Genomic DNA, 25353 nt, shown 5'->3' on the forward strand with positions numbered 1-25353 from the left:
TTTAATTTTTCTAGAACCTTTTTCATAGTTTCTTCTCTGTTAGTGGCATTTGAGGTAGGTCTACCGAAGAATATGTCAACGGTTTTTTTTCCTGTAACAGAATGAACAGAATGGTTGTATTCGTTTACAGACCATTCCATTAATTCGTCGAAATTTTTATCAGAGTGTTCCTGTTTTAAGCATCTCATAATTTCTGATATTGTTGAATGGAACCGTTCTATTTGTCCATTCACCTCGCTTTTATAGGGTGGTGCAGTGAATATTTTTATATTGAATTCGTTTTCTAACATGAATTTTATTGGTTGAGAATTAAATGTCCTTTCGTTATCGAAAACTATAGCCTTCGGAATTCCAAAATAAAATATTATTTCTCTTAAGGGTTTTTTTATACTGTCTATACTTTTCCCGTCTATTTTCTTTATAATGGCTAATTTGGAAAACTTGTTAATAGAAGTCAGTACTTTATGTTTGTCTGTTGAGAAAATGTCTATGTGAATAGTATGCTCTGAATATTCTGGTAAGGGTGTAGCTCCTAATTTTACATTGTTTGGGTGGCGATCATATTTATTTTCTTTACAAACTTTGCATAATTTTGTTATTTTTTTTATTTTTTTCGACATAGCGGGGAAATAATGTTTTTCCAAAATCTGTAGCTTATTTTCTTTTTCGTTTCTGTGAGCACGATTATGTTCCTCGATTATTATTTTATCTTGGGCCTCGGTCTGAGTAATATCTTCAACTACTATTTGTGTGAAACGAATTTTGTAATTTGCGAAATGTAGAGGGTAGATTGATTGGATTTTTAGCATAATGTGCTCTGTGGTTTTTATACCATTGATTACCGATGGATTAAGATATTTCTTTAAAAGCGATTTTAGCGATTCTTCATTGTAGGTTGTTTCAGTTATTAAGTGCCTATGGTACGTAGGGAAAACTATTTCGAATTTGTATGAATTTTTGGAATCTTATGATATGAAAATTTGGTTCTTGAAGACGTTAATGGGTATTTCTACTGAAGAAATTAAATTTTCGGAAGAGCTGTCACTACTGTGGACATTCATTGAATTTAAGTTAGCGATTGGTGGTCGTGAGAGTAGGTCTGCGACAATGTTTGTGTTGCCTGGTTTATAAATGATTTCGTGGTTATATTCTTCCAATTGTGCCTTCCATCTCTTCATTTTTGCATTAGTATTTTTGTTGCTGAGAGCAAAGGTCAATGGTTGGTGATCAGTGTAAATCTTAAACTTTTTTGATCCGTATAGGAAGCATTTCAGGGACTGTAGTGCCCAAATTATTGCCAACATTTCTTTTTCATTGGCGGCAAAAGTTTCCTCTGCTCTGCTTAGAGTTCTTGACAGAAAGGATATTGGCCTACCGTCTTGGGAAAGTACGGCTCCTAGAGCGTAATTTGAAGCATCCGTGGTAAGCTCAAAAGCTTTTTCGAAATCTGGATAGTGAAGTATAACATCGTCTGACGTCAAGCAATTTTTCAGGTCTTTAAAAGCTTCTACTTGTTGTGCTGTTAGATTTAAAAGTGTCCTTTTAGACTGATTCTTGGAAACTCTTCCAAGCTCTCCTCTCAGTATTTCAGTTAGGGGTTTTGCAATTTGTGCGTACGCCTTTATAAATCTGCGATAATGTCCGGCCATTCCTAAAAAGGAGCGTAAATCATGGACAGTTTTGGGCCGTGGAAAATTTATTATAGCTTCTATCTTTTTTGTGTAGTGCGAATTCCATTTTGGCCAACTATTATACCGAGGAACTCGATTTCCTTTTTGATAAATTCACATTTATCGAACTGTACCTTTAAATGCGCTTTTTCGAGAGTGTCAAATATAATTGCAAGATTTCTAAAATGATCTTCTTTACTTTTGCTAAAGATAATTATGTCGCCAACATAAACGTAGCACCGAACGCCGATGTGTTTCCGTAGCACATCATCCAAAGTGCGTTGGAAAATGGCAGGCGCATTTCTTAAGCCGAATGGAAGTCGAGTAAATTCGAATTTCCCATTGGCAATAGAGAAGGCGGTCTTCTCAATATCTGCTTCGTTGAGAGCAATCTGATGGAATCCACTCTTAAGGTCGATTGTAGAAAAATACTTATTTGATCCTAGATTAGTTAGAATAGTGGTAATATCTGGAATGGGATATTTATCTGGTATGGTATCCTCGTTCAATTTACGATAGTCGATAACCATACGAAATTTTTTTAATCCTGAGGCGTCTTCTTTCTTCGGTACGACCCATACCGGAGAATTGTAGGGAGATTTCGATGGTCGAATAATGCCATCTTTAAGTAATTCCTCAATTTGTTTGTCTATTTCTTTTTTTAAAGGCATTGGATAGGGGTTTTACTCCTAATTTCGGCTTTAACGTTCGTGACATATGTTAATTTTTTATCTGGTTCAGCAAATAATGTTGGGCAAGAGTTAAAGAGTTGTTTTAATCTTTCGTTATCTTCGGGACTCAAATGATTTAGCCTTAATGTAGTGTGTGCAATAGAGTTAATTGCTAACTGGTGGATGGGGTATTCATATTTATTGAGTAATGTAAAATAGTTCTCCTTAGTAAAAATTACTGCGTTTAAACTTTTCATTGTATCGTTACCTATTATGGCATCAAAGGTTCTTAACTTGGGCAAAATGTGAAATTTTAATTTACCTACTTCATCACCGAAAACACTGATATTAGCATGATGAGTAATTTTGACGGGTCCACCAACAGAATTTGCAATGAAGGGTTTGTTCGGAATGGGGTTCCTAATATAAGTTGGACTAATATAATTTTTGTTCGATCCGGTATCTAATAAAAATTTTAGTTCATTGCCATTTTGTAACGATAGTATGGCAATGAGGAGTTTAGTCTAAAAAATTGATATTGTCACTAGGGGTTGCTTCGATCTCTTCTTGTTCTTCGTTGTATTCGGGTTGGTAGTCCTGTGAAGACTCGTAATACCCTTCAGGATATTCTAATATTTCATTATTGTATTCTATTTGTAAGTTCTGGGTAAAAGGGTCTTACTTGGGGTTTGAATGAGTATGACCTTGGTTGATTGTGGCTAATGGGTTGATTGTGGCTAATAGGTTTGGTATTGGTCGGCAAGCGACTGATACTATTTGTATGGTTCGTCCTGTAATTCATGTTGCCTAATTTGAGACACATATTGAGAGCCTGTAAACTATAATAATAATCTTAATATCAAACTTACATAAATATCATTTGCATTTTCCTGTGTTGATAATGTTTCCTCCTTTGTGTGATTAATTTAGATTTCTCCTCTTGTAGTGGTATTTGTTGTATTGGTTGTATTTGCTGAATTAGTTTAAATCTTTCCTCTAGGAGTTATATTTGTTGTATTGGTTGTGTTTGATGAATTAATTTAAATCTTTCCTTTTATAGTTGTATTATTTTACACTTGTTTAATTTATTCTAAATTTCCCCGTCACGCACTTTTTGTTCAATGTATTTGTATTTAGCTTATGCTTTTCGTTCGGCTGGGTTGATACTGCCCGTCCTTTTTCCGAAAGGTACTAAGGGGCCGAGTACGAAATGTTATTTAGGTTTCGTCCGCGAGTATAAAAAATATTATTATTTTTTCCTCACGGTCCCTGCTCGGGCGCCACATAAAAAATAAAACAATGCGTTTTTATAAGCAGCACTATGTGCTTCTGTTGAGCTTTATTACAAAACTGAAAACTTAACTTTAAGGTTTATAATCTAACCTATGCTTGAGCCGGCCTACGTGACCAAAGATGCTTGGTCAGCTAAAAGGGTTTGCGCGTGTAGCGCTCACCTGCAGCTATTTGGTTTTGGGGGAGAAGACATGGTTGCGCGTGTTTCGCTCACTTAAGAATTTAGCGGATGCGCGTTTAGCGCAGTTGCACTTTTGGTTGTAATAGGACTCCAAAGTATGCAAACGGTTTGTATGTTTCTAGCATATAATGCGGGAATGGAATTTATGTAGAAGTTCATAAAATATTGTGTTAACTTATATAACCCTATATCTGACTCTTTTAGTTTTAGGACTTACAAACAACCGTTATGTGAACAAAACTATAATACTCTCCTTAGCAACTTTGTTGCGAGGGTATAAAAATCATTTGTTATGACGAAATATTAACAATAATGGAATTAAAATTTACCCAATGTTAGCGAAATAAAAAAATTAGTTCCAGTTTTCAACAACGGCAAAATTGAGCAAATATCAAAAGCAAATACAACACCAATCCTGAATGTTGCTCACAAGCCCTTCTAGTCAATAACAATGAAATTTCTTTCCATATTCATAAAGGACCAGATATCCAGATATTTTGTCTTTTCAATCCTTTTAGATTTTAGGTTGAAATAAATTTGCTTCTAACACACTTAATTTAATAATTAATTGTTCAATTAATTGTCCTTAATATGAAAACCAAAAATATTTTTAATAGTTTAAATTGTTTTATTTGGTATCTTCTTTTAATATAAATAGTATAATACTTTAGCCATTAACTAACGAGAGAATTAAATACTATATACATTTCTTCGTATTTACAAAGCACACCTTAAGGCAACATTAACTTAGATGAAAGCTTAGATTCGTAGTAAGTAATTTGCAATTAACAAAAGTAATGTTATGCTATGCCAACTTCGGCCGGTTAATGTGTTGTATATAGTACACGCACTCGATGTAGAATTGCCAACGGCCTCAACTTCGGGTAACTGTGCCATCGTGTTAGTTTGGGATTCATTCAATGTTGGCCGATAGCTCGAATCAATCGTGTTCGTCTTGCAAATTTGTGCGTAGACCTTGGCGCCGATCTTAGGCGTACGCGTGCGATTCGGATGATTGAAGTCCACGTGGTAGAGACCGAATTTTTCTCTAAAATATGTAAGAAAAAATCGGTAAAAACTTGGTAAAAAACGTAGATCAAGTTAGTATAAAATACTTACGTATAGCCACCTTTCCACTCGAAACTATCCATCAAGCTCCAATAATTGTATCCCTGTACATTTGCACCATCTTCAATGGCATCCAAAATGGCTGTAATCATTAATAAAGATCCATTATATAATATATAATAATTAAAAATTGGATAATTTTTTTCAGATACTATCAATAAATATTTCTCTGTATGCATATAGATATTTCAGACATACCGGATAGATAGGCGTTGAGAAAATCAATGCGTTTGTAATCCTCAAGGTCGCTTTCGTAGCTTACGCCATTTTCAGTCACAATTATAGGCGGATTGTCATATTCTCGCACGATCCACATTAGTAAACTGTACATGCCACTGGGAACGACCTAAAATTTGTTCATTAAAAATGTTTTCATTACAAAAAAAATTTATATATTTTTTGAAACTGGGGATTGTGGAGGTGGATTGATTACAAATATATTATTTTAGCTCGCTTCAGACTCATTTAATGACTTATTAGACTTAAATAAGTTTTAATTATCCAACAGTTTCTGCTCCTGATGCGGAACTTCATTTGAATTTTCTCACACATCTCTAATGTAAATTATGGTCGATGCGGATATTACCATATTGGATTATATGGGGCAGAAGCAGAAGTGTACATAAGAAATATTACTCAAAAAAACTTCTAATTCTCATCCTATAACATTAGAAGATCTTATAATGAATCAAATTCCTCAACTTTCCGACTGTTTTTTCCATTCCATGTAATATTTTTCTTTAATGAGATTTCACTTCACTCAAAATGGTTAGCGGAACTTGAGCATAAATTTATGAAAATCCCATATAATTATAAATTAATAGAAATCAAAAAATTTACATTTTTTTCGAAATAGTATATAAATTATTTTTCAAATTTCTTTGCACTATCTTATTGATACATATGTATATGGTTTGATGATGATTATGATGGATAACAAACTATATTCAACTCTCTTCCTACGCACTTTCAATTTCAAAGATCAAAAAATTAATTGATGAATATTTAAGTTTCAATTACCTTAAACACTGAGGATTGCGTATCGGGCCAGTTGGGATCTTGATCCTCGACGACGCCCATATCGTGACTGAATGACGGCACGGGAAAATTAGCAGTATTGTTTTGATCGTTGAACGTCACTCGGCTAGTTGTGTACGTATTAAGGCCAAAGAAATCCGCAGTTCCGCGTATACGAATTATTTCTTCCTCTGTGTATTCCGGTAAACGTGAACGAGTGAAACCTTGTTGTTTGCTAAAATTACCTATGCGATCGATCATGATTTGCGGATAGTTGCCACTTTTCGAGAATATCGGATGTGCAAACCAGCCCAAATAGAATTGCATAGCACGCTCAGATGCTTCGCGATCATCGTCCGAATCCGTTTTGGGTTGCATATACGATGTGTGCATAGTAAAACCGATTTTACCCTTCTGTACTTCCTGATAGTGGTCACGATACATATGCACCACTTCGGCATGTGCCTTTAGTATATAGTGTCCGCACAAATAGTTCGGAATTCCAGGATAATTATAGGAGGGCGCCACATAATCAACACCATAACCATATTCACATATAAGCGTCGGTTCATTGATCGTTATCCAGATCTTTACACGATCGCCATACATCTCGAACAATAGACGCGCATAATCTTTAAATACTGGTATAATTTCGGGATTGGTCCAGCCACCCAATTCTTGTAAACGTTGTGGTAGATCCCAGTGATAGATTGTGACCATTGGTGTAATATTATAGTGCAGAAGCTCGTTAATCAGATCATTGTAGTGGCGAATACCTTCACTGTTGACATTATTCATATAGCCGCCCGGCAAGATGCGGGGCCATGAGATCGAAAATCGATACACGTGTACGTTTAGGTCACGCAGCATTTGTACATCGCGACGCCACTGTGCGGAGGGAAATAGAAAAGTTTAATTAAATAGCGTACTCGAGGTAAAAAACCTTTTTCACTTTGGAATGCAATAAAATTTATAAAAAATGTTCAGATAAAGAGTCTGAATTGTAGTAGTGTAGAAATATAACAAGAAGACCTTGTCTCAACTAGTGGCTAGTGTTTTATCAATAGTTCATTAATTTGCTTCATTTCCAGGTGCCTTCATTGTTTGAACTAAAGTTGTGTCTTTTATTCTTTTTGAATTAATATCGAAGGCATAATTGCTTATGTGCAAAAAGTTTGAAGCGCTCCCTTCAGTTATAGAATCATATAGAAATCATTGAACTTTCGACTGCGGTCGAGAAAATCTCAAGATTTGTTTTTATCAGTCCACAATTGATAATAATATTAGCAACCCGTTGTAAGGGAACTTTTTATTTGCATTTCCGACACCTACATACATCTACTTAAGTCATGTCAATTCGTGACGCCTATCCACATATTAAGTCAATTAATTCGATTAATCCGCATTAATCGATCTTGTCAACATGTGCATATAAAATTATTCTTTGCAGTAAAATTGTGCTTACAAATTGCCACCTGTTTGAACCATTAGAATATAATTTTAAGTCTTTCATTTCATTAATGCACATTAGTTACCGCTTTCGAGTTAATTTATGCATTTGGTGAATGTAAATCTCTACTTGTATTTTATACTAGGGTGAACTAACTTGTTCTCTAGCAAATTCCAACCGTTCCAAATTTTCGTAAGTCGGCGTCTAATGATGCCAAAAAATGTCAATCAAATTAAAAGTCAATTAAGAAATTAATTGAATTAATTGGCCCAGAAGTTATGCATTTTTCGTTTTTCTGTGATTTAGTATGCTCGCTTACTTTCTTTACTTTACGTGATTGATGTTCTGTGCTAATTTATATTTAGTTAGATTCAGAAACCGACCACCCTATTTTACACACAAACGCTCAGGTTTATAGCACTTTGATTTGAATATGTAAGTAGTCTTATAGAAATTGGAAAATACGTGTAAAAATAAGCATTGGATGTCATCACACGCCAGACTGTTTCGTTAATTGGTCAATAATCTTTATCGTAATTTCTATGCAATCACTTCTAATCACTTCACCTACTTGTTAATCAGAGAAAAAGTGCGATAAAATATTCCTAGAATTTTAGAAATAGAAAAATAATGTTTATAAAAATAGAGCAAATCTCCCCATGGTTTTATATAAAATTAGTTGCACTTGAGGAAAACCAATAACAATTTATATATTCAGGTAATTTGGTATAAGTATGCCTAAATGTATTTGTATATTTTACCTGATGATAACTGTCACATGCAATATCCCCATTTGACCTATCAGCAATTTTTTCCGGGTAATTGTGTGTTAGATGATCCCAAATTGATTCTCCTTTGCCAGATTCATTCCAAGCACCCTCAATTTGATATGGTGACGAACCGATGCCCCAAATGAAGTCGTGAGGAAATTGTCGTTTTTTTGGTTCCACTGGTGGGCCTCTGGAAATGAAAAAGTTAGTATTAAAGTACATTCAAAATAATCAAGAAACAAATAAGGAAGAGCTAAGATCAATTATCAAATATCAAAACTGGTGGCATATTTTCTGTGGATGGAAAAAATTTGTATTAATAAACGGTGTATATAACAAGGGTAAGACGAAATATCTCCTGTCCACGTCAGTGTTGACAGTCATAAATTTTAAGTCGTAGACAATTTCGTCAATCTTGGAACCACCATTAACACTAACAACAATATCCAACGCAGAATAACTCTTGCCAACAGGTGATACATCGGACTAAGTATGCAATTGAGAAGTAAAGTCCTCTCTCGACGAACAAAAACCAAACTCTGTAAGGCACTCATTATACCCGTCCTGCTATATGGGACAGAGGCATGGACGATGACAACATCTGATGAGTTGACGCTGGGAGATTTCGAGAGAAAGATTCTGCGAAAGATTTATGGCCCTGGATCGTTGGCCACGGCGAATATCGCTTTCGATGGAACGATGAGCTGTACGAGTTATGCGACTATATTGACATAGTTCAGCAAATTAAAAGGCAGCGGCTACGCTGGCTAGGTCATGTTGTCCGAATGGACGAAAACACTCCAGTTTTAAATGTATTCGACGCAGTAACCGCAGGGGGCAGCAGAGGAAGAGGAAGACAGGTGCTTCATTACATATTGTACAGAGAAATAATGAGATATAATTTCGAAATTTAAGTTGGCTAATGAGATGCCGGACCTTCAATTTAGAGATATAGCAACATTTTTAATTAACAATTATTAATTTGCGAAAGAAAAAGAGCAAAACATTCATAGATACAAGAGCTATGATTGCATTGTACTGCAACAAGAATAAAAAAATAATAATCACTATGAGAACACTCTTCGACGCCAACAGAAAAACTGCTTTTATTTGAATTACAATGCACAATAAAAATTTCTCAGAACAGTGATTAACTATAATCAGAAAATTACATTAATGAGTCAATTAGAACAATTCGACCAGATTTTATCTTTTTTCCTAATACCACATACTATTAACATGTCACATCCTAAAAAATAAAAAACCAATCATATAGAGTAAAGTCAGCCGGATGTTCGAAAATCCTGATATTATCTACATATACATATGGGGGGTAAGTCAAGTTTTCGCTCAAATTAATCTATTTTAAGCACAAAGATACACTGTTATGAGTAAAACACCTTCTCACATTTTCATTGAGATAGCTCACATATTGGCCATTATAAGCGGTACAAAGTCACCCGGAAGTTCGATTTTCTTTATAATAGGTATATGGGGACTAAGGGAAGTATTGGCCCGATTCAACCCATTTTGAACTTACGAACACACCATTGTGAGAGAAGTATTATCCCATAATTTCAATTATATATCTTATACATTGACCGATATTTTCGATCAAAAGTTAACCACAGGTAAAATTCCAAAGTTGATTTTCGAAATGCTGCTCACCTTAATTAATGCAAAATGTATGTTTATAGTGCAAGTAATTTTTTTTAACAAAATTAACTTAGTTTTGTAAATGCAACAGTGCCCTTTGTACAGTCGTTTTATAAAAAGGATCCCTTTTCAGTCAAGGATACTTACGTTGACAAGCAGACACTTAGCGCGATCATGCACAAAAATGTTATCAAATGCAGATACAATTTCTCCATATTGCTATCAAGTACACTGTGACAATTCACTTAATTTTCTTAATTGATTTTAACGTCTCATAAAATATTTTATTTATTATCCTCCGCTAAATGTTAAAAAAACACCAACTTTTTCGCTGTAAAATTTGGCAGGAAAATCTCTTTTTCGTGCAATATGCTTTAAGGCAAGTTCGCCACTTTCACACCGTATATACGAATTTAGCCTAGTCGATTTGCGAATTAGTAATTTTGACGACCAGAATGTAGGCGGCCAAATGACAATAACGTGTAAGGACCACTCATTTTAAACTAACTGCCAGCAGCGACAATAACGATCGCAGCAGAGTTGACGGCGGCAGCAGAGTCAATTGAACAAACAACGCCAACAATCGCGGTAGCCGCCACCGCATTCCGCGCCCATCTCATTGACTATTTGTTTGGACAGCCATCTGCTATTGAAAATAGTTTGTTTGGATACTGTTATGGTTACTCATCGCCCCTCGCTATGGATTATTTCTTTGGTTATTCATTAGTTACCACTGTCTGTCGTATCGGTTACCTTTTTCCTTGTAAATAAAATAATTGATAATAATTTTTTTTTAAGTTTACATATTTATGCATAACAGCTATGCATATTTTTTCTTTCTATTTTTATAAATTTTCAGTAATTATTTGGGATTAGTTTCTAAATATGTATTACCAATTATATATACATACATTACAAACTGAATTTTCCTTCTTACAATCATTTTTAAAAATTTTCAGTAATTGCTTTAAATTTGTCTTCTTCTTTACTGGCGTAGACAGCGCTTACACGGTTAAAGCCGAGTTAACAACAGCGCGTCAGTCGTTTCTTCTTTTCGCAAAGTGGCGCCCATTTGCTTCGCTGCCTTATCCATTCTGGAGAAAGCAGAACTAACGTCGCGGTGTGTTAATAATAAGTAAATTATGTACATAAGTGGAGTGGTTATGGAGTTTTGGTCACACTACTTTTGCTGGGATGTGTGTATATGCTATAGTAGTCCGATACCGAGAGTTCCGACAAAGCGGCAGCTTATTGGCAAGAAAAATACGTTTGTAAAACTTCAGATCTAAAAATTCTAGTCCACATTTCGCGTATATATAGACAGACAGAAGGCATGGCTAATCTGTCATATACGTATATATGTATTTATGTTCAATTTATTGGACCTAATTTTTTGTGGCAGCTTTAGTATAGCCTGGTCAGGGTAAAAATTTATTACAACTTTCAAATGATTCATGATTAGCGCTTGTTTTCGAGAACGCTTAAGTTACATGTTTAAGTGGGGTATCTCAAATAAACAATGATCTAATGTTGGGAACTTAAAGCAACTTCAATTAAACTTCCATAACTCGATCTTCTATAACTCGAAATTCTCCACAACTGGAACTCTTGAATAGGCAATAGCGTTTAGAAGTCAAATTTCATACAAATTTCCTTTTGTCTTTTAAATTGGTACGTTATTTTCTAGGTCGCACTTTTTGGAAAACGATGAGAATTCTGAAGAAGAAAGTATTCATCCTCCATCCAAAAACGATGCAAGGTATTCTTTTATATAATTAATCAAATAAGTATAAGATTTAATTAAAAACTCCAAGTGTTGTCAAAATATTACATCGTACGTACATCAATTAGGTACATAAGTACGTGAGTATACTACTCGTATATAAGTACTTCTATCATACATACATATTACATGTAGATACATATATTAGGCTGGAAAAAAAAGGGTTGGGAAAAAAGTCAATTTTAGTCTTACAAACTTTCCTACTTTTGTATCTTTGCGCACTACTTAAAAACAAGTAAGGAAGGGATAAGTTCGGGTGTCACTGAACATTTTATACTCTCGCATGATAAAGTGACAATCGAGATACCGTTATTAGCAACTTTATTGCGAGAGTATAAAAATGATGCCCTCTGAATTACATGAAAATATCTGAGAGATTTACCGATATTTTCGGTGAAAAATTAGGTTAGGTTAGGTTAGGCACTGAATTCTTCGTGTTCGATATCAGGGTTCCCTTGAAAAGTTATAGTCCAATCACGAGTTAAGAAAAGATTATAGCTCAAATACCGAATTTCATTGAAATCGGAGGAGTAGTTCCTGAGATATGGTTTTGGTCCATAAATGGGAGACGCCACGCCCATTTTCAATTTTTAAAAAAAGCCTGGGTGCAGCTTTCTTCTGCCATTTTTTCCGTAAAATTTAGTGTTTCACAGACGTTTTTGTTAGTCGGTTAATGCACTTTGTACGCCAAATTTTACTTTAATATCTTTATTTGCCATGGCTTAGATTATGACACTTTATAGGTTTTCGGTTTTCGCCATTTTGTGGGCGTGGCAGTAGGCCGATTTTGCCCATCTTCTAGACTTAACCTTCTTATGGAGCCAAGAAATACGTGTACCAAGTTTCATCATGATATCTCATTTTTACTCAAGTTACAGCTTCTTGCACGGACGGACGGACAGACAGACATCCGAATTTCAACTCTACTCGTCACCACCTGATAACTTTGGTATATAACACCAAAAAATAAAACAATGCGTTTTTATAAGCATGCACCATGTGCTTCTGTTGAGCTTTATTACAAAACTGAAAACTTAACTTTAAGGTTTATAATCTAACCTATGCTTGAGCCGGCCTGCGCGACCAAAGATGCTTGGTCAGCTAAAAGGGTTTGCGCGTGTAGCGCTCACCTGCAACTATTTGGTTTTGGGGGAGAAGACATGGTTTCGCGTGTTTCGCTCAAGAATTTAGTGGATGCCGCATTTGGCTGCAGTTGCACTTTTGGTTGTAATAGAAGGACTCCCAAAGTATACAGGCAGTTTGTATGTTTCTAGCATATAATGTGGGAATGGAATTTATGCAGAAGTTCATAAAATATTGTGTTAACTCGCGTCCCCGAAATTGAAGCGTTAATTAAAAAAATGGGATGTCATTAAGACTTCTATGCTGCATCCTTTTAATTACTGGCATTTGAAATGATTCCGGTTTGCTAATAATTATTTCAGGCTTTACGCGCTTTTTGCATCTGAAAATTGCAAATATGGTAAGTACTAGGGCTAATAGCCCAAAATGAGTGAATAAACTGGATTTCACTAAAAGATTCAGAGAACTTATTTTTTTAATGTTTTTTATATTAAGCTCTTTCATAAGTTTTAAGTGATAGAACTTCCTCGAACTCTGAATTTGAGTTTGAATGTTGGATTAAAGCAGGCAGTGGTCTCAAGCTATGTTGTTCTAAAGTTGTAAAATTCATATTATTTATTCTTATAGTTTCATTAAAGATTCTTATCAAATATGATCCTCTTAATTTTCTTGTATTATTATTTGCAGTAATATTTCCTTCGAAATTATTTAAAAATATTAATCCATTATTTATTTCTACAATATTTTTAACATGTTCCGTATTTGTTACGGTGCACTTATATGGTTTATTCCTTATTAAATTTTTTATACAATTTTCATTTTCCAAATTAACAATTTGGGTTTGTTTGCAAATTTGTATTTCATTTATTATTTTACAATCTTTTTCTATACCATAATATTCTTCATTACATTTCAGTATTTTTTCAAAATTTATCTTTAAAATAGTTTCGTTTTTACTTAAAGGCTTAATTATAATAGATTTGCAAATTTCTTTACCGGTTTTCGGTATTTTTATCATATAAATTAGTAAGTTTTGTTTTACAGTAATTTGAACATCTGCAAAATTCAGAGATTCTTCTAACGAACCAAATTGCAGATTCTCTTCGACAAAAATTTTATTTATTCTATGAGCTTCTTGATTGTTAATAATAACTGAGTTAATAATGTTCACTTTAGTTAAATGAATTGCTCTTTTAATATTTTCTAACTCTTCTTTGATTATGTCAATTTTAAATTTATATTTAAGTATTAGGGACGGTTTGAAATTCGTTACTACTTCCTAGAGACTTTATTATTGAGTTGCTAATTTCTGTTATATTGTTTATTCTTTCTAAAATGTTTTTGTTGATTATTAATTGTTGGTTGTTATTCTCGATTACTTCTTTAAGATTTGCTGTTGATGGCTATTAAATCGTCATGGTCGGGGTTGCCAGCTATCCATTTCATGCTGATCCTATATAGTCTAGTGATCTTTTGTTTTTGTATTTAGGTAAAATGTTATTAATTGTTATGTTGATATTACTGATTTCGTCTGTTATAAATGGGTAAAGAGGGTTGTTAGCTGGAATGTTTCGTATGAAGTTTCTGTTCAGTTCCCGTAATATTGTAGAGTATTCTGTTATGTTTGTCATGTGGATAATCCGGTATGTTCCTGTTTGAATTTTGCCAATTCCTTCCTCCATCATTACGATTTCTGACTGAGTGTAATCTAACACCTCAACCGAACCATCGCTTAAAATAAAGTTCAGGAAAAAGAGAGATCTAAAAATAATAAAAATGTTCTGAGTTAGTTTCGTATGCGGTCCTTGTGAACTATTTTGCCTGATTCTGTTTTTACAGTGGAATGTCTGTTTTCCTTAACTATTTCCTCTTTGTACCTTTTTGAAAGTTTTGTTCCTAATCTTTTATTCTGTTTAACAAAAATTTTGTCTCCTGTTCTATAGTCAATAGTTTCTTATATATTTGTTGTGATATGTACAGGTCCTTTTCTGTGTTTCTCTTTTAATTTTTCTAGAACCTTTTTCATAGTTTCTTATCTGTTAGTAGCATTTGAAGGTAGGTCTACCGAAGAATATGTCAACGGTTGTTTTTCCAGAATGAACAGAATGGTTGTATTCGTTTACAGACCATTCCATTAATTCGTCGAAATTTTTATCAGAGTGTTCCTGTTTTAAGCATCTCATAATTTTTGATATTGTTGAATGGAACCGTTCTATTTGTCCATTCACCTCGCTTTTATAGGGTGGTGCAGTGAATATTTTTATATTGAATTCGTTTTCTAACATGAATTTTATTGGTTGAGAATTAAATGTCCTTTCGTTATCGAAAACTATAGCCTTCGGAATCCCAAAATAAAATATTATTTCTCTTAAGGGTTTTTTTATACTGTCTATACTTTTCCCGTCTATTTTCTTTATAATGGCTAATTTGGAAAACTTGTTAATAGAAGTCAGTACTTTATGTTTGTCTGTTGAGAAAATGTCTATGTGAATAGTATGCTCTGAATATTCTGGTAAAGGTGTAGCTCCTAATTTTACATTGTTTGGGTGGCGATCATATTTATTTTCTTTACAAACTTTTCATAATTTTGTTATTTTTTTTATTTTTTTCGACATAGAGATCGGGGAAATAATATTTTTCCAAAATCTGTAGCTTATTTTCTTTTTCGTTTCTGTGGGCACGATTATGTTCCTCGATTATTATTTTATCTTGGGCCTCGGTCTGAGTAATATCTTCAACTACTATTTGTGTGAAACGAATTTTGTAATTTGCGAAATGTAGAGGGTAGATTGATTGGATTTTAGCATAATGTGCTCTGTGGTTTTTATACGATTGATTACCGATGGATTAAGATATTTCTATAAAAGCGATTTTAGCGATTCCTCATTGTAGGTTGTTTCAGTTATTAAGTGCCTATGGTAGGTAGGGAAAACTATTTCGAATTTGTATGAATTTTTGGAATCTTCTGATATGAAAATTTGGTTCTTGAAGACGTTAGTGGGTATTTCTACTGAAGAAATTAAATTTTCGGAAGAGCTGTCACTACTGTGGACAGTCATTGAATTTAAGTTAGCGATTGGTGGTCGTGAGAGTAGGTCTGCGACAATGTTTGTGTTGCCTGGTTTATAAATGATTTCGTGGTTATATTCTTCCAATTGTGCCTTCCATCTCTTCATTTTTGCATTAGTATTTTTGTTGCTGAGAGCAAAGGTCAATGGTTGGTGATCAGTGTAAATCTTAAACTTTTTTGATCCGTATAGGAAGCATTTCAGGGACTGTAGTGCCCAAATTATTGCCAACATTTCTTTTTCATTGGCGGCAAAAGTTTCCTCTGCTCTGCTTAGAGTTCTTGACAGAAAGGATATTGGCCTACCGTCTTGGGAAAGGAAATTACGGCTCCTAGAGGGCCTGAAAATTTGAAGCATCCGTGAAGTAGCTCAAAAGCTTTCGAAATCTGGATAGTGAAGTATAACATCGTCTGACGTCAAGCAATTTTTCAGGTCTTTAAAAGCTTCTACTTGTTGTGCTGTTAGATTTAAAAGTGTCCTTTTAGACTGATTCTTGGAAACTCTTCCAAGCTCTCCTCTCAGTATTTCAGTTAGGGGTTTTGCAATTTGTGCGTACGCCTTTATAAATCTGCGATAATGTCCGGTCATTCCTAAAAAGGAGCGTAAATCATGGACAGTTTTGGGCCGTGGAAAATTTATTATAGCTTCTATCTTTTTTTGTGTAGTGCGAATTCCATTTTGGCCAACTATTATACCGAGGAACTCGATTTCCTTTTTGATAAATTCACATTTATCGAACTGTACCTTTAAATGCGCTTTTTCGAGAGTGTCAAATATAATTGCAAGATTTCTAAAATGATCTTCTTTACTTTTGCTAAAGATAATTATGTCGTCAACATAAACGTAGCACCGAACGCCGATGTGTTTCCGTAGCACATCATCCAAAGTGCGTTGGAAAATGGCAGGCGCAATTCTTAAGCCGAATGGAAGTCGAGTAAATTCGAATTTCCCATTGGCAATAGAGAAGGCGGTCTTCTCAATATCTGCTTCGTTGAGAGCAATCTGATGGAATCCACTCTTAAGGTCGATTGTAGAAAAATACTTATTTGATCCTAGATTAGTTAGAATAGTGGTAATATCTGGAATGGGATATTTATCTGGTATGGTATCCTCGTTCAATTTACGATAGTCGATAACCATACGAAATTTTTTTAATCCTGAGGCGTCTTCTTTCTTCGGTATGACCCATACCGGAGAATTGTAGGGAGATTTCGATGGTCGAATAATGCCATCTTTAAGTAATTCCTCAATTTGTTTGTCTATTTCTTTTTTTAAAGGCATTGGGTAGGGGTTTTACTCCTAATTTCGGCTTTAACGTTCGTGACATATGTTAATTTTTTATCTGGTTCAGCAAATAATGTTGGGCAAGAGTTAAAGAGTTGTTTTAATCTTTCGTTATCTTCGGGACTCAAATGATTTAGCCTTAATGTAGTGTGTGCAATAGAGTTAATTGCTAACTGGTGGATGGGGTATTCATATTTATTGAGTAATGTAAAATAGTTCTCCTTAGTAAAAATTACTGCGTTTAAACTTTTCATTGTATCGTTACCTATTATGGCATCAAAGGTTCTTAACTTGGGCAAAATGTGAAATTTTCATTTACCTACTTCATCACCGAAAACACTGATATTAGCATGATGAGTAATTTTGACGGGTCCACCAACAGAATTTGCAATGAAGGGTTTGTTCGGAATGGGGTTCCTAATATAAGTTGGACTAATATAATTTTTGTTCGATCCGGTATCTAATAGAAATTTTAGTTCATTGCCATTTTTCATTTTGAAACGATAGTATGGCAATGAGGAGTTTAGTCTAAAAAATTGATATTGTCACTAGGGGTTGCTTCGATCTCTTCTTGTTCTTCGTTGTATTCGGGTTGGTAGTCCTGTGAAGACTCGTAATACCCTTCAGGATATTCTAATATTTCATTATTGTATTCTATTTGTAAGTTCTGGGTAAAAGGGTCTTACTTGGGGTTTGAATGAGTATGACCTTGGTTGATTGTGGCTAATAGGTTTGGTATTGGTCGGCAAGCGACTGATACTATTTGTATGGTTCGTCCTGTAATTCATGTTGCCTAATTTGAGACACATATTGAGAGCCTGTGGTAAACTATAATAATAATCTTAATATCAAACTTACATAAATATCATTTGCATTTTCCTGTGTTGATAATGTTTCCTCCTTTGTGTGATTAATTTAGATTTCTCCTCTTGTAGTGGTATTTGTTGTATTGGTTGTATTTGCTGAATTAGTTTAAATCTTTCCTCTAGGAGTTATATTTGTTGTATTGTTGTGTTTGATGAACTGAACTTAAATTTTCCCTCTAGGGAGTTGTATTGCTGTATGTAGGCTGGTTGTGTTTGACGAATTAATTTAAATTTTCCTTTTATAGTTGTATTATTTTACACTTGTTTAATTTATTCTAAATTTCCCCCGTCACGCACTTTTTCGAACTCAATGTATTTGTATTTTTAGCTTATGCTTTTCGTTCGGCTGGGTTGATACTGCCCGTCCTTTTTCCGAAAGGTACTAAGGGGGCCGAGTACGAAATGTTATTCAGGTTTCGTCCGCGAGTATAAAAATATTATTATTTTTCTCCTCACGGTCCTCATGCTCACGCCACATAAAAAATAAAACAATGCGTTTTTATAAGCAGCACTATGTGCTTCTTGTTGAGCTTTTATGGTTACAAAACTGAAAACTTAACTTTTAAGGTTTATAATCTAACCTATGCTTGAGCCGGCTACGTGGCCAAAGATGCTTGGTCAGGGCTAAAAGGGTTTGCGCGTGTAGCGCTCACCTGCAGCTATTTGGTTTTGGGGGAGAAGACATGGTTGCGCGTGTTTCGCTCACTTAAGAATTTAGCGGATGCGCGTTTAGCGCAGTTGCACTTTTGGTTGTAATAGGACTCCAAAGTATGCAAACGGTTTGTATGTTTCTAGCATATAATGCGGGAATGGAATTTATGCAGAAGTTCATAAAATATTGTGTTAACTTATATAACCCTATATCTGACTCTTTTAGTTTTAGGACTTACAAACAACCGTTATGTGAACAAAACTATAATACTCTCCTTAGCAACTTTGTTGCGAGGGTATAAAAATCATTTGTTATGACGAAATATTAACAATAATGGAATTAAAATTTACCCAATGTTAGCGAAATAAAAAAATTAGTTCCAGTTTTCAACAACGACAAAATTGAGCAAATATCAAAAGCAAATACAACACCAAGATCCTGAATGTTGCTCTCAAGCCCTTCTAGTCAATAACAATGAAATTTCTTTCCATATTCATAAAGGACCAGATATCCAGATATTTTGCCTTTTCTCTAACTCCTTTTAGATTTTAGGTTGAAATAAATTTGCTTCTAACACACTTAATTTAATAATTAATTGTTCAATTAATTGTCCTTAATATGAAAACCAAAAATATTTTTAATAGTTTAAATTGTTTTATTTGGTATCTTCTTTTAATATAAATAGTATAATACTTTTTAGCCATTAACTAACGAGAGAATTAAATACTATATACATTTTTCGCATTTACAAAGCACACCTATAACATTAACTGAGATGAAAGCTTAGATTCGTAGTAAGTAATTTGCAATTAACAAAAGTAATGTTATGCTGCGCCAACCCCGGCCGGTTAATGTTGTATATAGTAATATTGCACTCGATGTAGAATTGCCAACGGCCTCAACTTCGGGTAACTGTGCCATCGTGTTAGTTTGGGATTCATTCAATGTTGGCCGATAGCTCGAATCAATCGTGTTCGTCTTGCAAATTTGTGCGTAGACCTTGGTGCCGATCTTAGGCGTACGCGTGCGATTCGGATGATTGAAGTCCACGTGGTAGAGACCGAATTTTTCTCTAAAATATGTAAGAAAAAATCGGTAAAAACTTGGTAAAAAACGTAGATCAAGTTAGTATAAAATACTTACGTATAGCCACCTTTCCACTCGAAACTATCCATCAAGCTCCAATAATTGTATCCCTGTACATTTCTTGCAACCATCTTCAATGGCATCCAAAAATGGCTGTAATCATTAATAAAGATCCATTATATAATATATAATAATTAAAAATTGATAATTTTTTTCAGATACTATCAATAAATATTTCTCTGTATGCATATAGATAGTTTCAGACATACCGGATAGATAGGCGTTACAGAAAATCAATGCGTCAACAATCCTCAAGGTCGCTTTCGTAGCTTACGCCATTTTCAGTCGCAATTATAGGCGGATTGTCATATTCTCGCACGATCCACATTAGTAAACTGTACATGCCAATTGGAACGACTCTAAAAATGTGTGTTCATTAAAAAATAAGTTTTCATTACTAAAAAAATTTATATATTTTTTTTAAACTGTGGATTGTGGAGGTGGATTGACTACAAATATAGTTATTTTAGCTCGCTTCAGACTCATTTAACGACTTATTATACATACTTAAATAAGTTTTAGTTATCCAACAGTTTCTTAAGCTGCTGATGCGGAACTTCATTCGAATTTTTCTCACACATCTCTAATGTAAATTATGGTCACGCGGATATTACCATATTGGATTATATGGGGCAGAAGCAGAAGTCTACATAAGAAATATTACTCAAAAAACTTCTAATTCTCATCCTATAACATTAGAAGATCTTATAATGAATCAAATTCCTCAACTTTCCGACTGTTTTTTCCATTCCATGTAATATTTTTCTTTAATGAGATTTCACTTCACTCAAAATGGTTAGCGGAACTTGAGCATAAATTTATGGAAATCCCATATAATTATAATTAATAGAAATCAAAAATTTACATTTTTTTCGAAATAGTATATAAATTATTTTTCAAATTTCTTTGCACTATCTTATTGATACATATGTATATGGTTTGATGATGATTATGATGGATAACAAAAACTATATTCAACTCTCTTTCCTACGCACTTCTCTAATTTCAAAGATCAAAAAAATTAATTGATGAATATTTAAGTTTCAATACCTCCAAACACTGAGGATTGCGTATCGGGCCAGTTGGGGATCTTGATCCTCGACGACGCCCATATCGTGACTGAAATGACGGCACGGGAAAAATTAGCAGTATTGTTTTGATCGTTGAACGTCACCGGCTAGTTGTGTACGTATTAAGGCCAAAGAAATCCGCAGTTCCGCGTATACGAATTATTTCTTCCTCTGTGTATTCCGGTAAACGTGAACGAGTGAAACCTTGTTGTTTGCTTCAAATTACCTAGTGCGATCGATCATGATTTGCGGATAGTTGCCACTTTTCGAGAATATCGGATGCAAACCAGCCCAAATAGAATTGCATAGCACGCCCAGATGCTTCGCGATCATCGTCCGAATCCGTTTTGGGTTGCATATACGATGTGTGCATAGTAAAACCGATTTTACCCTTCTGTACTTCCTGATAGTGGTCACGATACATATGCACCACTTCGGCATGTGCCTTTAGTAAATAGTGTCCGCACAAATAGTTCGGAATTCCAGGATAATTATAGGAGGGCGCCATATAATCAGCACCTACATAACCATATTCACATATAAGCGTCGGTTCATTGATCGTTATCCAGATCTTTACACGATCGCCATACATCTCGAAGGAACAATAGACGCGCATAATCTTTAAATACTGGTATAATTTCGGGATTGGTCCAGCCACCCAATTCTTGTAAACGTTGTGGTAGATCCCAGTGATAGATTGTGACCATTGGTGTAATATTATAGTGCAGAAGCTCGTTAATCAGATCATTGTAGTGGCGAATACCTTCACTGTTGACATTATTCATATAGCCGCCCGGCAAGATGCGGGGCCATGAGATCGAAAATCGATACACGTGTACGTTTAGGTCACGCAGCATTTGTACATCGCGACGCCACTGTGCGGAGGGAAATAGAAAAGTTTAATTAAATAGTGTACTCGAGGTAAAAAACCTTTTTCACTTTGGAATGCAATAAAATTTATAAAAAATGTTCATATAAAGAGTCTGAATTGTAGTAGTGTAGAAATATAACAAGAAGACCTTGTCTCAACAAGTGGCTAGTGTTTTATCAATAGTTCATTAATTTGCTACATTTCCAGGTGCCTTCATTGTTTGAACTAAAGTTGTGTCTTTTATTCTTTTTGAATTAATATCGAAGGCATAATTGCTTATGTGCAAAAAGTTTGAAGCGCTCCCTTCAGTTATAGAATCATATAGAAATCATTGAACTTTCGACTGCGGTCGAGAAAATCTCAAGATTTGTTTTTATCAGTCCACAATTGATAATAATATTAGCAACCCGTTGTAAGGGAACTTTTTATTTGCATTTCCGACACCTACATACATCTACTTAAGTCATGTCAATTCGTGACGCCTATCCACATATTAAGTCAATTAATTCGATTAATCCGCATTAATCGATCTTGTCAACATGTGCATATAAAATTATTCTTTGCAGTAAAATTGTGCTTACAAATTGCCACCTGTTTGAACCATTAGAATATAATTTTAAGTCTTTCATTTCATTAATGCACATTAGTTACCGCTTTCGAGTTAATTTTTGCATTTGGTGAATGTAAATCTCTACTTGTATTTTATACTAGGGTGAACTAACTTGTTCTCTAGCAAATTCCAACCGTTCCAAATTTTCGCAAGTCGGCGTCTAAAAATGCCACAAAATGTAAATCAAAAAAGTCAATTACGAAATTAATTTAATTAATTGGCCCAGAAGTTATGCATTTTTCGTTTTTCAGTGATTTAGTATGCTCGCTTACTTTCTTTACTTTACGTGATTGATGTTCTGTGCTAATTTATATTTAGTTAGATTCAGAAACCGACCACCCTATTTTACACACAAACGCTCAGGTTTATAGCACTTTGATTTGAATATGTAAGTAGTCTTATAGAAATTGGAAAATACGTGTAAAAATAAGCATTGGATGTCATCACACTCCAGACTGCTTCGTTAATTGGTCAATAATTTTTATCGTAATTTCTATGCAATCACTTCTAATCACTTCACCTACTTGTTAATCAGAGAAAAAGTGCGATAAAATATTCCTAGAATTTTGGGAAAAAATAATGTTTATAAAAATAGAGCAAATCTCCCCATGGTTTTATATAAAATTAGTTGCACTTGAGGAAAACCAATAACAATTTATATATTCAGGTAATTTGGTATAAGTATGCCTAAATGTATTTGTATATTTTACCTGATGATAGCTGTCACATGCAATATCCCCATTTGACTGATCAGCAATTTTTTCCGGGTAATTGTGTGTTAGATGATCCCAAATTGATTCTCCTTTGCCAGATTCATTCCAAGCACCCTCAATTTGATATGGTGACGAACCGATGCCCCAAATGAAGTCGTGAGGAAATTGTCGTTTTTTTGGTTCCACTGGTGGGCCTCTGGAAATGAAAAAGTTAGTATTAAAGTACATTCAAAATAATCAAGAAACAAATAAGGAAGAGCTAAGATCAATTATCAAATATCAAAACTGGTGACATGTTTTCTGTGGATGGAAAAAATTTGTATTAATAAATGTTGTATATAACAAGGGTAAGACGAAATATCTCCTGTCCACGTCAGTGTTGACAGTCATAAATTTTAAGTCGTAGACAATTTCGTCAATCTTGGAACCACCATTAACACTAACAACAATATCCAACGCAGAATAACTCTTGCCAACAGGTGATACATCGGACTAAGTATGCAATTGAGAAGTAAAGTCCTCTCTCGACGAACAAAAACCAAACTCTGTAAGGCACTCATTATACCCGTCCTGCTATATGGGGCAGAGGCATGGACGATGACAACATCTGATGAGTTGACGCTGGGAGATTTCGAGAGAAAGATTCTGCGAAAGATTTATGGCCCTGGATCGTTGGCCACGGCGAATATCGCATTCGATGGAACGATGAGCTGTACGAGTTATGCGACTATATTGACATAGTTCAGCAAATTAAAAGACAGCGGCTACGCTGGTTAGGTCATGTTGTCCGAATGGACGAAAACACTCCAGTTTTAAAAGTATTCGACGCAGTACCGGGGCCGGGGAAGCAGAGGAAGAGGAAGACAGGTGCTTCATTACATATTGTACAGAGAAATTATGAGATATAATTTCGAAATTTAAGTTGGCTAATGAGATGCCGGACCTTCAATTTAGAGATATAGCAACATTTTAATTAACAATTATTAATTTGCGAAAGAAAAGAGCAAAACATTCATAGATACAAGAGCTATGATTGCATTGTACTGCAACAAGAATAAAAAATAATAATCACTATGAGAAAACTCTTCGACGCCAACAGAAAAACTGCTTTTATTTGAATTCCAATGCACAATAAAAATTTCTCAGAACAGTGATTAACTATAATCAGAAAATTACATTAATGAGTCAATTAGAACAATTGACCAGATTTTATCTTTTTCCTAATACCACATACTATTAACATGTCACATCCTAAAAATAAAAAACCAATCATATAGAGTAAAGTCAGCCGGATGTTCGAAAATCCTGATATTAGTTATATGGGGGCTAGGCCAAGTTTTCGCTAATATTTATCTATTTTAAGCACAAAGATAATCTGTTATGAATAAAACATGTCTGCTCATTTTCATTGAGATAGCTCACATAAATATTGGCTGATATATGCGGTACAAGGTCACCCCGAATTTCGAAAATGTTTATATTAAGTATATGGGGGCTAAGGGAAGTATTGGCCCGATTCAACCCATTTTGAACTTACGAACACACCATTGTGAGAGAAGTATTATCCCATAATTTCAATTATATATCTTATACATTGACCGATATTTTCGATCAAAAGTTAACCACAGGTAAAATTCCAAAGTTAATTTTCGAAATGCTGCTCGTCTTAATTAATGCAAAATGTATGTTTATAGTGCAAGTAATTTTTTTTAAACACAATTAACTTAGTTTCGTAAAAGCGACAGTGCCTTTTGTACAGTCATTTTATAAAAAGGATCCCTGCTCAGTCAAGGATACTTACGTTGACAAGCAGACACTTAGCGCGATCATGCACAAAAATGTTATCAAATGCAGATACAATTTCTCCATATTGCTATCAAGTACACTGTGACAATTCACTTAATTTTCTTAATTGATTTTAACGTCTCATAAAATATTTTATTTATTATCCTCCGCTAAATGTTAAAAAAACACCAACTTTTTCGCTGTAAAATTTGGCAGGAAAATCTCTTTTTCGTGTAATATATTTTAAGGCAAGTTCGACACTTTCACACCGTGTATACGAATTTAGCCTAGTCGATTTGCGAATTAGTAATTTTGACGACCAGAATGTAGGCGGCCAAATGACAATAACGTGTAAGGACCACTCATTTTAAACTAACTGCCGGCAGCGACAATAATGATCGCAGCAGAGTTGACGGCGGCAGCAGAGTCAATTGAACAAACAACGCCAACAATCGCGGTAGCCGCCACCGCATTCCGCGCCCATCTCATTGACTATTTGTTTGGACAGCCATCTGCTATTGAAAATAGTTTGTTTGGATACTGTTATGGTTACTCATCGTCCCTCGCTATGGATTATTTCTTTGGT

At 34.5% G+C, this 25353-nt stretch overlaps 1 protein-coding gene and 1 pseudogene across 1 annotated transcript; both read right to left on the reverse strand.

The window, feature by feature from the left end:
* Positions 1 to 4422: 4422 nt before the first annotated feature.
* Positions 4423 to 10296, reverse strand: LOC120776441 (myrosinase 1-like). The gene is made up of 6 exons (XM_040107098.1): positions 9984 to 10296; positions 8172 to 8370; positions 5964 to 6848; positions 5142 to 5289; positions 4935 to 5025; positions 4423 to 4863 (listed from the first exon to the last, which is right to left on the reverse strand). Exons 1-6 carry the CDS (start codon positions 10049 to 10051, stop codon positions 4575 to 4577), a joined length of 1680 nt encoding a protein of 559 aa, XP_039963032.1. The 5' UTR covers positions 10052 to 10296; the 3' UTR covers positions 4423 to 4574.
* Positions 4423 to 25148, reverse strand: LOC120776442 (annotated as a pseudogene).
* Between the last annotated feature and the right edge of the window lie 205 nt (positions 25149 to 25353).

The sequence above is a fragment of the Bactrocera tryoni genome, chromosome 5 (genome assembly GCF_016617805.1).
Source record: "Bactrocera tryoni isolate S06 chromosome 5, CSIRO_BtryS06_freeze2, whole genome shotgun sequence".
NCBI classification, from domain to species: Eukaryota; Metazoa; Arthropoda; class Insecta; order Diptera; family Tephritidae; genus Bactrocera; species Bactrocera tryoni.